The 13,288-nt window shown below is 42.8% G+C and overlaps 1 protein-coding gene across 3 annotated transcripts in view; it reads left to right on the forward strand.

Moving 5' to 3' along the window:
* The window catches only part of brd1a (bromodomain containing 1a), a 37,169-nt gene that overhangs the window by 11,785 nt on the left and 12,096 nt on the right, over positions 1–13,288 (forward strand). For all 3 annotated transcript variants that reach the window (XM_077233896.1, XM_077233897.1, XM_077233898.1), the window contains exon 9: positions 6,071–6,176. In XM_077233896.1, the coding sequence (XP_077090011.1) occupies positions 6,071–6,176 (106 nt within the window). The remainder of the gene's footprint in view (positions 1–6,070; positions 6,177–13,288) is intronic.

Below are 13,288 nucleotides of genomic sequence, written 5' to 3' on the forward strand. Positions count from 1 at the left end.
CTCAAGTCATCGCAGTTAGATGTTATGGGAAGGAGGAGGCGGAAACTGGAGAACATTCAAAAATTTTAATATCAAACATAAAATAAATACAAAATGAAAGTAAAGATGGCAATCCCTCACGGTCGACTGCCGCCACACATAATAAAACAAAATATCAAATAAAATCCTGGCCTGCCCTCTCTCGATCACCACTGTCGTCACTCCTCCTTTTATGCTTCTGCTCCTCCGTGAGAGATACGAGACCAGTGTGCCGCGCAGGTGTCGCTCATCAGTAATCATGCCACGGCCTTGAGCTGCTCTCTCAAAGCCCTCGCCCTGTTATATTTACAAATGTCCTGGCTCTTCCAAGCTCTATAATGGCAGGGAATGGTGGTTTCTGTTTTGAAATCCATAAAAGTGCCATCTATCCATCATCATAAAAGTGCTCAGTGCGGCTCTGGGGGGTTAATAAAGGCCTTCTGAAGCAAAGCCATGGGCTTGTGTAAGAAAAATATCCATATTTAAAACTTTACAAACTGGAATCTCTAACTTCGGCTAACTGTCGTACGCATGTTCACGAGAGACTGGCGTTCCAGCGTATGACGTCATAGATATAAACACTAGATGTCCAGAGTGCGAATTACCCCACCATAATCGGGGGGTACTGCCCCTTCACTTCTTCTATGACCATCATGGTCCACTACCATATCAATCCCCACCGCGATCGCCAAGTGCAACATGTGTTGTGCAACACACATACAAGGTCTAAACATGCGACAAACTGATAATCAGTAAGCTACAGAATATCTCATTGTTATTATATATCCAAAAGAGAACTGTTTTGATCAACTCCCAAAAGTTAGAAGTTAAGTGCACTGAAATACCATTCTAATTACTAGTAAAAGTAATACCTTTTCAAGAAGCATATTGCCTATTTCATGAAATATTGATTTGGTTTATTTTTAGATTTCATAAGACCTGGAGGTAAGACCCAACCCTCTCATATACTGTATAAACAGAAACCAATTTTCCATTGTAGTCGATGGTAGTCAGTGTCAAATCAACACAATCTTTAATGTGATTAAGGAGCATACTATGAAAAACCATACTACCACCTGGGGTGGCAAAGGGGTGGCATGACGTTTCAGGAGGGGGGCCATGGACATTATTCATAATTTAAAATGCTACGGTTTTCATTGAATGTGTTTTGTTCTCTACACTACATTACATGGAGTGGGAGTCAAATCAGAGATGTAGCTGGGTTTTTGGATGGTGTGGGTCTTCATTTGTGAATTGTGGACCCTTTCTCTGTGTAATCACTATCAACAGTCTGTGTAGTCTATAATTAAATTGTACTTTGTGAAAAAGCAATTCTTGGGGGTTTGCACCCCAGGAGATTTTTTTTAAAAAAAGACCCCTCAAATGATGTCTTCTAGTGAGTTTTGAGGAAATATGAACAGATTTAGTCATACGACACACACACACACAGTTCGATCGCGCCCGCGCCTCTCTCTCTCTCACACACACACACACAAACACAAACACAGTTCGATCGCGCCCACGCCTCTAATACACTAACAATGTTGTTTGTAGATCCGCCCCTGATTTTACCTCACCACAATGTAAAGCTTGATTTAAATTGAGAATTATCTTGCTACCTAACCTTGCTAACTAACCTTGGTAACTAAGGTCCACTTAACTAGCCTCAGTGGGTAAGTAGCAGTTAAGTAGCCGGTAATTCAATGTATGAAGACGTGACATGAGCTATGAAAGAACAAAACACGTTAATAAATGAAGGTTGTAAAATCAACAAGCTAGACGTCAGCTAGCAACTTACATTTATCCATGCACGTCAGCAGCAAACCGTCCTCTATCTCCGTCGCTTCTAGCCACGGTGGTTAAAAATGGTACGGTCCACAATAGGGGTGTCTGAAATCGCTTTACATTAAAATGTTCCTACAGTGAAAATAGGAGTTGACTTGTAGCCTATTGTAACTCTAATTATATTTTTTCACAATATCAGAAAAATGATCTGACCCCCCCAAAACTGATGTTTATGTCCCTTTGGGAGGTACTGGGTCTTCATTGGGGGGTATATTACCCCCCAGTACCCCCTGTAATTCGAACTATGTAGATGTCGCCTTGGTGTTCTAAGCATGCGTCAAAACCGCCGCCATCTTGGAACAGGGGTCTTGTCATAGCAAGTAGCTAGGTAACGCTGAATTCATGGATGATGCTGGACTTTTGTGCTGCGTATGGATGTTCACACGAACGAAATCTAAAAACCAGACAGCAAGGGATTACATTTCACAAGATTGTGAAATTTTGTAAATTTTGTACAATTTCTCTGGACTCTATAATAAATACATGTCTGACCGTTGGAACGAACCAAAACAACTAGAAAATCGCATTCATGAGGATTTATGGTGATTTTATTTTCGTTAGACCTTTTCCTACATTGACGCTGATGAGGGGCTCCCCTGTTTCAAGATGGCGGCTCTATTGACGCATTTGTTCCAATCCATGTGAAGAATTGAATTGTTTGAGATACATTTTTTCTGTAAACACCCTCGTTTTAGACTTCTAATTTGTGACCAGTGTTTTGTTTTGTTCTATCCTCTGTGCTTCCGCGTTCGTCACTGGAACTTATGCTACGCCTGCGTCCTACATCATACGCTGGAACGCCAGTCTCTCGCGAACGTGCGTACGACAGTTAGCCGAAGTTAGAGATTCCAGTTTGTAAAGTTTTAAATATGGATATTTTTCTTAAACAAACGCATCACATCGCTTCAGAAGGCCTTTATTAACCCCCCTGAGCCATGTGGAACACTTTTATGATGGATAGATACACGTTTATGATGGATAGATGCACTTTTATGATGGATAGATGCACTTTTATGATGGATAGATGCACGTTTATGGATTTCAAAACAGAAACGGCCATTCACTGCCATTATCTAAGCTTGGAAGAGCCAGGACATTTTTTACATAACTCCGATTGTATTCGTCTGAAAGAAGAATGTCATATACACATAGGATGACTTGAGGGAGAGTAAATCATGGGCTAATTTAAATTTTTGGGCGAACTCTGCCTTTAATGCAGGGTTCCCACAGGTCCTTGAAATCCTTGAAAGTTTGTGAATCTGGAAAAACAAATTCAAGGCCCTGGAATGTTTTTGAAAATGAACATACATAGATACAGGTCCTTGAAAGTGCTTGAATTTATCAAGTTTTCTAAAAAAAAAACTTATTACATCTGGTTTGCTAATGTTTTATTTCACCAATACTTTGTGGCCTATGCATACTAGCTTGCTTGATTTCCGTACGTGCATTTACGCGTTACGTTAAGTGTTTCCCGCGTGAGGTACTTTGTGTTGTACGTTGCCACGACGTTCACACGCGCACAAAACTACTAAGATGGTATCTCAACATTTCACAGACACACCGTGAAACATTGCAAAAATAGGCTGAAACCGCTGAAACGTGATGCCTGGAAAATGCAAGTTTCATCATATTTGGCTCACCTTAGGGTTTCCTCCCGTCCCGTATTTAAAGGTAAAATGATGCGTCCCGTATCAAATAAAATTTGTCCCGTATTTTACATAGACCCACACATTCATTTGCGGGTGACTGCATGTTAGTCTTTGTTTCCATAGCGACGGAGTCTAGAGAACATGTGCCGTAAAAATTTAACATTTTTTAAAACCACGTTGAGCTCACGTCCTCTCCAGATATGAAAGAAGGTATTGTAGTGTTACAAATGTATTAAATGTTTTTAGGTTCCAATACAATATTATATACCAGGGCTATTCAATTAGCTTCATTCGAGGGCCGGATTATTAAATCGAAAAGTTGAGGTGGGCCGATGGGTTTAGCTTATTTATTGAAACATAACAGTATCAATAAGTAAGCTAAAGTAAACATAAAAGTATTGTAGGCTATTTACTTGGAAATGTGGTTGCCAACAGTATGCAGATTTATCAGACCATAATAAATAACTTATTTACAGCTGTGTACAAATATATGAATTATACAAGATCATATATTCTATTGGTTAGAATTATTTTATTAATAATTATTATAGGCTTAAATTAAAATATTCTGACAGTGAGACTTCGTAACCATAGGTAAAACCATGCATGGCTACTCACTCACTACCACTGTATAAAAAATGCCTAAACAGGTAAAAACTATACACACAATTAATTATATATTTCTCTTGCCCCCTAATAAATCTAATGCAATATAAATGACTATAACATAGTATTAAATATAAATATTCCACATTTCTCCCCAAACCATGGTAAATTACTACAGTACATTCATGGTAAATGTTTGTAAGGGTGGTGATTAGGGATTTAGTCTTCTAACTTCGTTCATGGCACAATGTTTCTGCTATTTACCTCATCAGTCGTGTTGGGAATGTTGAGGCTGTTTCATCCGATTTAAAACTAGTTAAAATCATTGAGTGATTTGTGGTTTGTAACAGAGAGATGTGTCAGATTGAAACGCTTCTCACTGGATGTCGCAGCAATGTTTAATAATAGTGTCCGGGACCGGGAGTAAACGCAACTCCTTTGAGCATGCGTTCCGTTATCCACTGGGCCGTGCTGCGTAGTTCAAAGTAAACTAGTGAAACAACTGAAAACAGCGCTATTTGTTCTTACTGACCGAGAAACAGCTTCATATGATTCAGTGACAGAACCGTTATGCAAGCGCGTTTGGCCAATTCATGGAAAGTAAATAATCGAACCAAATGATTAAACCAGGAATGATTGATATCGCTGGTTCAGTCGACAGAAATACGGGACACACACATAATAACTGCTGAAATATTCGGACTGAAAAAAGTGTTTCTCAGGTCAATCGGAACGCTCATGGTACACACACAGTGCGTATAGCTACAGCTGCAGGCGCCACTGCGGTCTCGCGCATATCTAACCAAATTTAGCCGCACAGCCAGGAAAAGAAGAGGAGGGAGGTTGGGGTGGCCTCGGGCCATATGGAGATGATTGGCGGGCCGGACCTGGCCCGCGGGCCGCCAATTGAATAGCCCGGGTATATACACTGAGAAAGTTAAGTAGACTGAATTTAGCATTTGAAGTATAAATGATGATATCAGAATTATCAGTAAGAGATTCATTGCCAGTCCTGATCTCTCTTTTGTAAGTCAAGCAATTCAGGTGTCGGACATTAACTTTTGTCTGTATGCACTTCCTGGCCATTAAGATGGGTGATACAGTCGGGCAGATTACTGAAACTCTCACCTTGTGTTCTAATGGCACTCGGAGCGACTGTCCCAGTCGGTGAAGAGTCTGGCTGATTGGATTAGGATATTTACATTTGAATCACCCTGTTATGCTGACGAGATCAGGGCTGTGGAACTTCCGGTAAAGTGCTGATTCCTGTACTTCACATTTACATGCTTTGTTCAGATTGCCTCCCCCCCTTTTATGTAAATCCCTCCCCCTTTGGAAGGATAAAACACTGTGTTTTTTAGATATTGAGTTAGACTTGGGTAAGATTTTGGATGAAGCAGACTACAGCAAATAAACAATCCTGCTTAAAAGATACAATCCCAACGTCTCCTGGTTTTTCGCTTCTAAGTCTCCTACACTTAAGAAGAATAACGTTTACAACAGTATCAATGGCTCTGTCCAGTAAATAATGATGAACGTAAGGCGAACTGCACAGTTTAATTTGTTCACGAGGTGGACTTCTGAGTTAAAGCAGTATCCGTGCCTTAGCACGTAACATGAATTCTTCAGTTTTTATGCAAAACAGAAATTGGACAAATAGAATATCAGATCTGTCATATGGCCAAAAATAAATGCAAAAAAAAGAAGCAGCTTTTTTGCATAGTTGTTTGACACATGAAAACTGTAACAATGTTTCTTACAAGGTAACAGGATGTAACCTTCCTCTCACTTGAAATGTATCCCCACATTAAGTCCTTGAATTTGAGGGTATTGGACCTGGAGAGTCCTTGAAAGGTCCTTGAATTTGAAGTTAACCAAGGTGTGGGAACCTTGTTAATAGCATTAGCACTTTTGTAAAAGTGCTCCCTCTCACTCTTCCTTGTGTCTGTCAGGGCTGTCAAACGGGTTTGGCCTGAATCAGGAGGAGTTGTCTTCCAGCAGGCAGTTGGAGTCTCGTCGCAGGTGCGCTTCTGAATCAAGCATGTCTTCCAGCAACAGGTGGGTAGTTGAGAGAGTACTTTTGAAAGGATGACATTTACTGTTGTGACAGTGACATATTCCATTTCCTTTCAATATCATTGTGCTTATTTCATGTAGTCTATTTTTTTGTTTACATGACCTAGTGTAGACAAAAGAATTGGTATTATCTTATACTTCCCAAGGCATTAAACTCAACAACAGTTGTTTAACTGCTTCATGAATACCTGAAAATATACAACCTGCAGACTGCCATCTTGGCTCACGGGCACTCTGTTCTGAGAATGTTTGTCATGTTTTTGAGAAAAATAATGTAATTTACAATACACAACAATAATATAAAGTGTTCTCTACTAATATTGAACTGAGTTTTTTTAACGGTTACTCTTAGTATTTGATTCAAAATATTCACAAAAATTAAAGACGGTCTTCGTTTTTGAGTCACATCCTGGGCCTACCCGGTCAGAAATGACCGGACACCTAAAAATTAAACTTCCTCCATCCCAGTAAAACCAATGCAATTTATTTTTGTTCTATAACATTTTTTAGGTGTTCAAGCACGAAGTGCTAAAACCTATCGTAATTGTAAGGATTTTTATTAGGTGTTCAAGCATGAAGTGCTGAAAACCTCTATTGTATTTGTGCTGATTTTTATTAGGTGTTCAAGCACAAAGTGCTGAAAACCTATTGTAATTGTACTGATTTTTATTAGGTGTTCAAGCACGAAGTGCTGAAAACCTATTGTATTTGTACTGATTTTTAGGTGTTCAAGCACGAAGTGCTGAAAACCTATTGTAATTGTACTGATTTTTATTAGGTGTTCAAGCACGAAGTGCTGAAAACCTATTGTATTTGTACTGATTTTTATTAGGTGTTCAAGCCGAAGTGCTGAAAACCTATTGTAATTGCTATTTGAAAAAAAAAAATCCCCTAAAACGCATCGTGCAGCCCAAACCGTAAGGCCTAGAGACTTGAAACTCGGCCAGATGGTAGGCCACACTTTTGGGGAGAACCTATCAGAGTATGACCCCGATTGGCCCATAGGTGGCGCTACAGCAACCAAAAGTACTAAATTGCTCATAACTCATCGACCGTTGGTCCTAGCGATACCGTTGGACACAATGTATATATCCGATTTTTACCCGAATTTCGATTTTAGCAAAAAAAAAAAGTTATGTCGGATTTTGTCCAAAACCTACTTTTGCAAACTAGTCCCTGGTTTTTCGCCCGATCGGAACCAAACCAGTCTAGGCCTATTCTCTAGACTCTCTAGATCAATAATTATCGAAAAAAAGTTGAAATTTTGCAATTGGGTGGCTGTAACAGGGTCATTTAGAAAAGGGGCGTGGCAAAATACAGTCAATAGCCTATAAATCATAAATAAAAACTCTGAACTTCACAAAAATTGATGAGCATATGTGTCATAACATGGTGAAGAAGCATGCAAAGTTTCATGGAGATCGGAGAATAGGTGGCGCTATAACTGTCAAAAAGGTCTCATTATTAGGTGTTCAAGCACGAAGTGCTGAAAACCTATTGTAAAAAAAAATCCCCTAAAACGCATCGTGCAGCCCAAACCGTAAGGCCTAGAGACTTGAAACTCGGCCAGATGGTAGGCCACACTTTTGGGGAGAACCTATCAGAGTATGACCCCGATTGGCCCATAGGTGGCGCTACAGAAACCAAAAGTTCTAAATTGCTCATAACTCATAGACCATTAGTCCTAGCCCCAAGGTTTTTGCACCGCTGTAATCCTTGGCTTAATCAAGACGGACAAGATGTATATCTCCGATTTTGATTTAAGCAAAAAAAAAAAAGTTATATCGGATTTTGTCCAAAACTTACTTTTGCGAACTAGTCCCTGGTTTTTCGCCCGATCGGAACCAAACCAGTCTAGGCCTATTCTCTGGACTCTCTAGATCAATAATTATCGAAAATAAGTTGAAATTTTGCAATTGGGTGGCTGTAACAGGGTCATTTAGAAAAAGGGGCGTGTCAAAATACACTCAAAAGCCTAACAAAAGCCAAAAGCCTAAGGGGGAAAGTCCTTTTCCTTGATTTACTGAAGCCTATTTGTAAAACGCATTTGCAGCTGCACAGGCTGTCACGCTCATAGGCTGTGCTGCAGCAACTGCACATCCAATGGCGCGGGCGACTCTGACGCTCGAACAAAGAGCTAGCCCAACGTCAGAGCCCGCCGAGGGGGCGTGGCACAGCCTAAATAGACCCCCGAAACCGCCATTATAGCAGGTTTATACGACTGAAGCGACAACTTCACCAGTTACCACAGTGCGGCCGGCTACGCAATACTCGTTCCCTCTCTCAGGGAACTGAGGTTACGATAGTAACCGAGTAGTTCCCTTTCGAACGGTCACTTCGTATTGCGTGATTCTATCGCTCCTTTTGCTAATAAATTTTGAACTTCGGTGCGAAGCACGTGACCCACGATGCTTCTCACCGACGTCTCGATAACCGCCTGGAATTTGGGGGGTCTGCGAGGGAATTGGAGCGAGTAGCCTCACTTTATAGTGTTTATGACCCAACTCGACACACCGGGGATAGCTTGCCAAGACTTGACACACTGAATGGGACGGGCCACCTAACATGGGGGGACCTGATACCCTTATAATGTGATTTGTGCACGCACTGAGTGTTTGACTGACTATACAGGCTTTCGCCCCGGGGGAAAGTCAGTGTTACAACAGGGAGTGGGCCACCTAGAGAGGGGGGACCGTGAACCCGTGTGTTGTGATTGTGAAACATGCTCTTTTTGTGCTTTATTTGGGTCGCCGTGAAAACGGCGTTTGTTTGCAAAGACGCGCATACTGCTGCGGGCCTGTTTACAATAATAAAATCCCCAGCCGCCTGAACTGGGAGCTGTGGGAAGTTTTGCTGGCTTTTTCGAGGGTGGTCCGGCTAGTTCGAGACACGAGCCCTCTCTCTTCCCGCTTGTTGCTAGGACGACTTCGGTGGTACCTGGTCAATCACGACGATGGGTCGCAGGCCTTGACGCCGGGGGAGCGGGTAGCGCTTCGCGGGCCTTGACTGGCGGTGGCAATCAGCGGCCGCAGGGCGGGGCTGAGAGGCCTGCTTCACCGGTTTGGCTGGATGAGGCAAAGGCGGTGGTTTGGGCTTGCTGGACGAAGAGCTCGAGCGTTTCGGCAAGAAGTGTCGCATAGCCTGGGAAGCTTTCTGTGCCTCTGTGTACCTCTCCGAGAATCCTTTCACCGCCGGGCCGAAGAGACCGGAGCTGGAAACCGGGGCGTCGAGAAATCTAGTCCTGTCAGCCTCCTTGATCTCGGTGAGGTTGAGCCAAAGATGGCGCTCGAGCACGACCAAACTCGCCATGTTCCTTCCGATGGCCTGTGCTGTAGCCTTAGTAGCACGCAGCGCTAGGTCTGTAGCACTTCTCAGGTCTCGAAAGGCCTCCGGGTCCGGGCCAGCCTCGTCCATGGACCGGAGGAGTTTGGCCTGGTAGACCTGCAACACGGCCATCGTGTGCAGGGCCGAAGCAGCCTGACCGGAGGCGGCATACGCGCGTCCAGCGAGGGCTGAAGTGTTTTGGCACGGTTTGTTTGGATGCGCGGCTCTAGCTCGCCAGCTAGCCGCAGTGCTCGGGCAAAGAAGAGCGGCCACGGCCTCTTCGAGGGGCGGCAAAGACTCATAACCCTTTTCCGCTGCGCCATCCACGGAGGAGAGCGTCGCGGAAACTGCAGATCCCACACGTGCTGAGTAAGGAGCGCGAAAAATGGTCGCTGGTTTGTGACGAGGGGCCTGCTGGCGCCCCGACAGGAACCATCCATCCAGCCGACAACGAGGCGGCTCCTCGGGCGTGGCCCACTCTAGCTCGAGGTCCGCGACGGCCTTCGTCAGGATCCAAAGCATTTCGGCGTCGGAGTTAGTCCTGGTCGCTGAACCACTGGCCACAGACTGTTGCGCAGCACGGAGATAGGCATGCTTTCGCAGGCCGCACATCCGCCGGCAGAGAGTGCATTTTCAGCGTGGTCGATCCCCAGGCAGGAAATGCAGCTAGGGTGTTGGTCTGCCTCGTGCAGACGGCCTCCGCACGTGGTGCAGGATGAACGAGGCATCTGAAAATAATCACAATGCTTGTAAAGGATAAAGGCTGTCGCCGGATAGCCACAGGTGAGACGGCGTCAGGAGACAATCGACGTTCAGGCGAAGTCTGCTGAAGAGAAGCACGCTCAGGCTGAAAGGCTTGTTCGACGGCGAATAATCAGTAGAAGCTCAGGGACATGTGTACTGTCGCTGAAGGAGTAAAAATCTGCTATAATGGCGGTTTCGGGGGTCTATTTAGGCTGTGCCACGCCCACACGGCGGGCTCTGACGTTGGGCTAGCTCTTTGGTCGAGCGTCAGAGTCGCCCGCGCCATTGGATGTGCAGTTGCTGCAGCACAGCCTATTAGCGTGACAGACGCTCAATGTGCTAGCTGTGCAGCAGCAAATGCGTTTTACAAATAGGCTTCAGTAAATCGAGGAAAAGGAGTTTCCCCCACTGCGTATAGCTACGCAACACGAAGTGACCGTTCGAAAGGGAACTCAGAACTTCACAAAAATTGATGAGCATATGTGTCAGAACATGGTGAAGAAGCATGCAAAGTTTCATGGAGATCGGACCATAGGTGGCGCTATAACTGTCAAAAAGGTCTCATTATTATTATTAGGTGTTCAAGCATGAAGTGCTGAAAATCTATTGTAATTTCAATATTAAAAAAAAAATTCCCCTAAAACGCATCGTGCAGCCCAAACCGTAAGGCCTAGAGACTTGAAACTCGGCCAGATGGTAGGCCACACTTTTGGGGAGAACCTATCAGAGTATGACCCCGATTGGCCCATAGGTGGCGCTACAGCAACCAAAAGTACTAAATTGCTCATAACTCATAGACCGTTGGTCCTAGCCCCAAGGTTTTTGCACCACTGTAATCCTTGGCTCAAGACGGACACGATGTATGTCTCCGATTTTTATTTAAGCAAAAAAAAAAGTTATATCGGATTTTGTCCAAAACTAACTTTTGCGAACTAGTCCCTGGTTTTTCGCCCGATCGGAACCAAACCAGTCTAGGCCTATTCTCTGGACTCTCTAGATCAATAATCATCGGAAAAAAAGTTGAAATTTTGCAATTGGGTGGCTGTAACAGGGTCATTTAGAAAAAGGGGCGTGGCGAAATACACTCAAAAGCCAATAAATCATAATTAAAAACTCAGAACTTCACAAAATTTGATGAGCATATGTGTCAGAACATGAAGAAGCATGCAAAGTTTCATGGAGATCGGACCATAGGTGGCGCTATAACTGTCAAAAAAGTCTCATTATTATTAGGTGTTCAAGCACGAAGTGCTGAAAACCAATTGTAACTGCTATTTGAAATTTTTTTCTCTCCCTAAAACGCATTGTGCAGCCCAAACCGTGAAGCCTAGAGACTTGAAACTCAGCCAGATGGTAGGCCACACTTTTGGGGAGAATCTATCAGAGTATGAGCCCGATTGGCCCATAGGTGGCGCTACAGCAACCAAAAGTACTAAATTGCTCATAACTCATAGACCGTTGGTCCTAGCCTCAGGTTTTTACACCACTGTAATCCTTGGCTTAAGATGGACACGATCTATATCTCCGATTTCGATTTAAGCAACAAAAAAAAGTTATGTTGGATTTTGTCCAAAACCTACTTTTGCGAACTAGTCCCTGGTTTTTTGCCTGATCGGAACCAAACCAGTCTAGGCCTATTCTCTGGACTCTCTAGATCAATAATTATCGAAAACAAGTTGAAATTTTGCAATTGGGTGGCTGTAACAGGGTCATTTAGAAAAAGGGGCGTGTCAAAATACACTCAAAAGCCTATAAATCATAAATAAAAATTTTGAACTTCACAAAATTTGATGAGCATATGTGTCAGAACTAGGGCTGCACGTTTTCAAGTTCTTCATTAACCGTTAACCGAGGCCCTTAGTGGTTAATACTCGGTTAACCATAGTCTACGCGCCGCAACCCCGAGATAGAGACACACGAGAAAGGGGTAGTTCATTTTTAACACCTTTAATAACTGCACAAAACATCTTTAACTTTTAGTTGGCAAAATATTGTTTTAGGCTACCTAATTCTGTGAATTACACTGCACAAACCAAAAGTACTACTGCCGAATGAAGAAGGGCCAGTTGTCCCCAGAACATAAAATATTCATTTTATTTTATTTTTCGTGTTCGCATTTATATGGAACAAACAATGGGACGTGGCAGTTCTGGAAGCGGAACTAAAACTTTCACAGAGACCTCAAACAGAATGCACAAAGCCTTTCTTTAAAGTGAATTTCGTTTTGTATTAATTGTATCTTAATTTTAATCAATGTTTCATCAACCAATTACCTGGAAATAAGAAGTAAATATAGCAAACATTAGATAATACGGAGCAGCCGGCGCGTGAACTGGAGCTCATCTCATAAACGAATTCCGAAACTCAGCGTAGGCTATAAGGTAGCCTTCTTGTCTCACAGACCTGAGAAATAAATCTATATTGAAATGTCTACTTTTAAACACAACAATTCAAAACGAAAGAAAACAGACTGCTCTCTGCTTATGTAATCCGTATGAAAAGTGCATTTCTCTCTGGCGTGTTCACTGCGAAGATCGCGAATCAGCATTGTCAACTTCATCTTTCCAGCTGAGTGAGCCTGCAAACAATTAAAATGTCTCCTTGCTATATTTGACATATTCATAATCATTACTTTTGCCTGTTCTTTTTGACAGCTTTTAGGTTATTGGCAGCGCAACCCAGGCTACATTACATGAACGCGTCAGCACCGAAAACATGGAGATGGAGATTTTTTTTAAATAATCGCACAACCTATTTGATATTCTAATTAAATAGACTACTCAGTTAGGCTACTCATCCCAACCAACTATTAAAAAAATGTTTACTTGTAAGCGGTCTTTTTACATGTTAGTTTTTTTCTGTGAGCGGGAATTGAAAACCAGGAGTGGACTGTTAGCGAAGTGATTACAGAATTCTAGAGTGGAGAGAGGAACGTGCTTTCGCTCCACTCCAGGCTTTGATCACATCCCCCTCAGCAAGGTGAATACACCTCGTCTTTCCTTAATTTAAGACCTATTCAAACTAAA

Source organism: Siphateles boraxobius, unplaced genomic scaffold (genome assembly GCF_051911475.1).
Source record: "Siphateles boraxobius isolate OS27281-9 unplaced genomic scaffold, OSU_SipBor_1 19, whole genome shotgun sequence".
Classification (NCBI taxonomy): domain Eukaryota; kingdom Metazoa; phylum Chordata; class Actinopteri; order Cypriniformes; family Leuciscidae; genus Siphateles; species Siphateles boraxobius.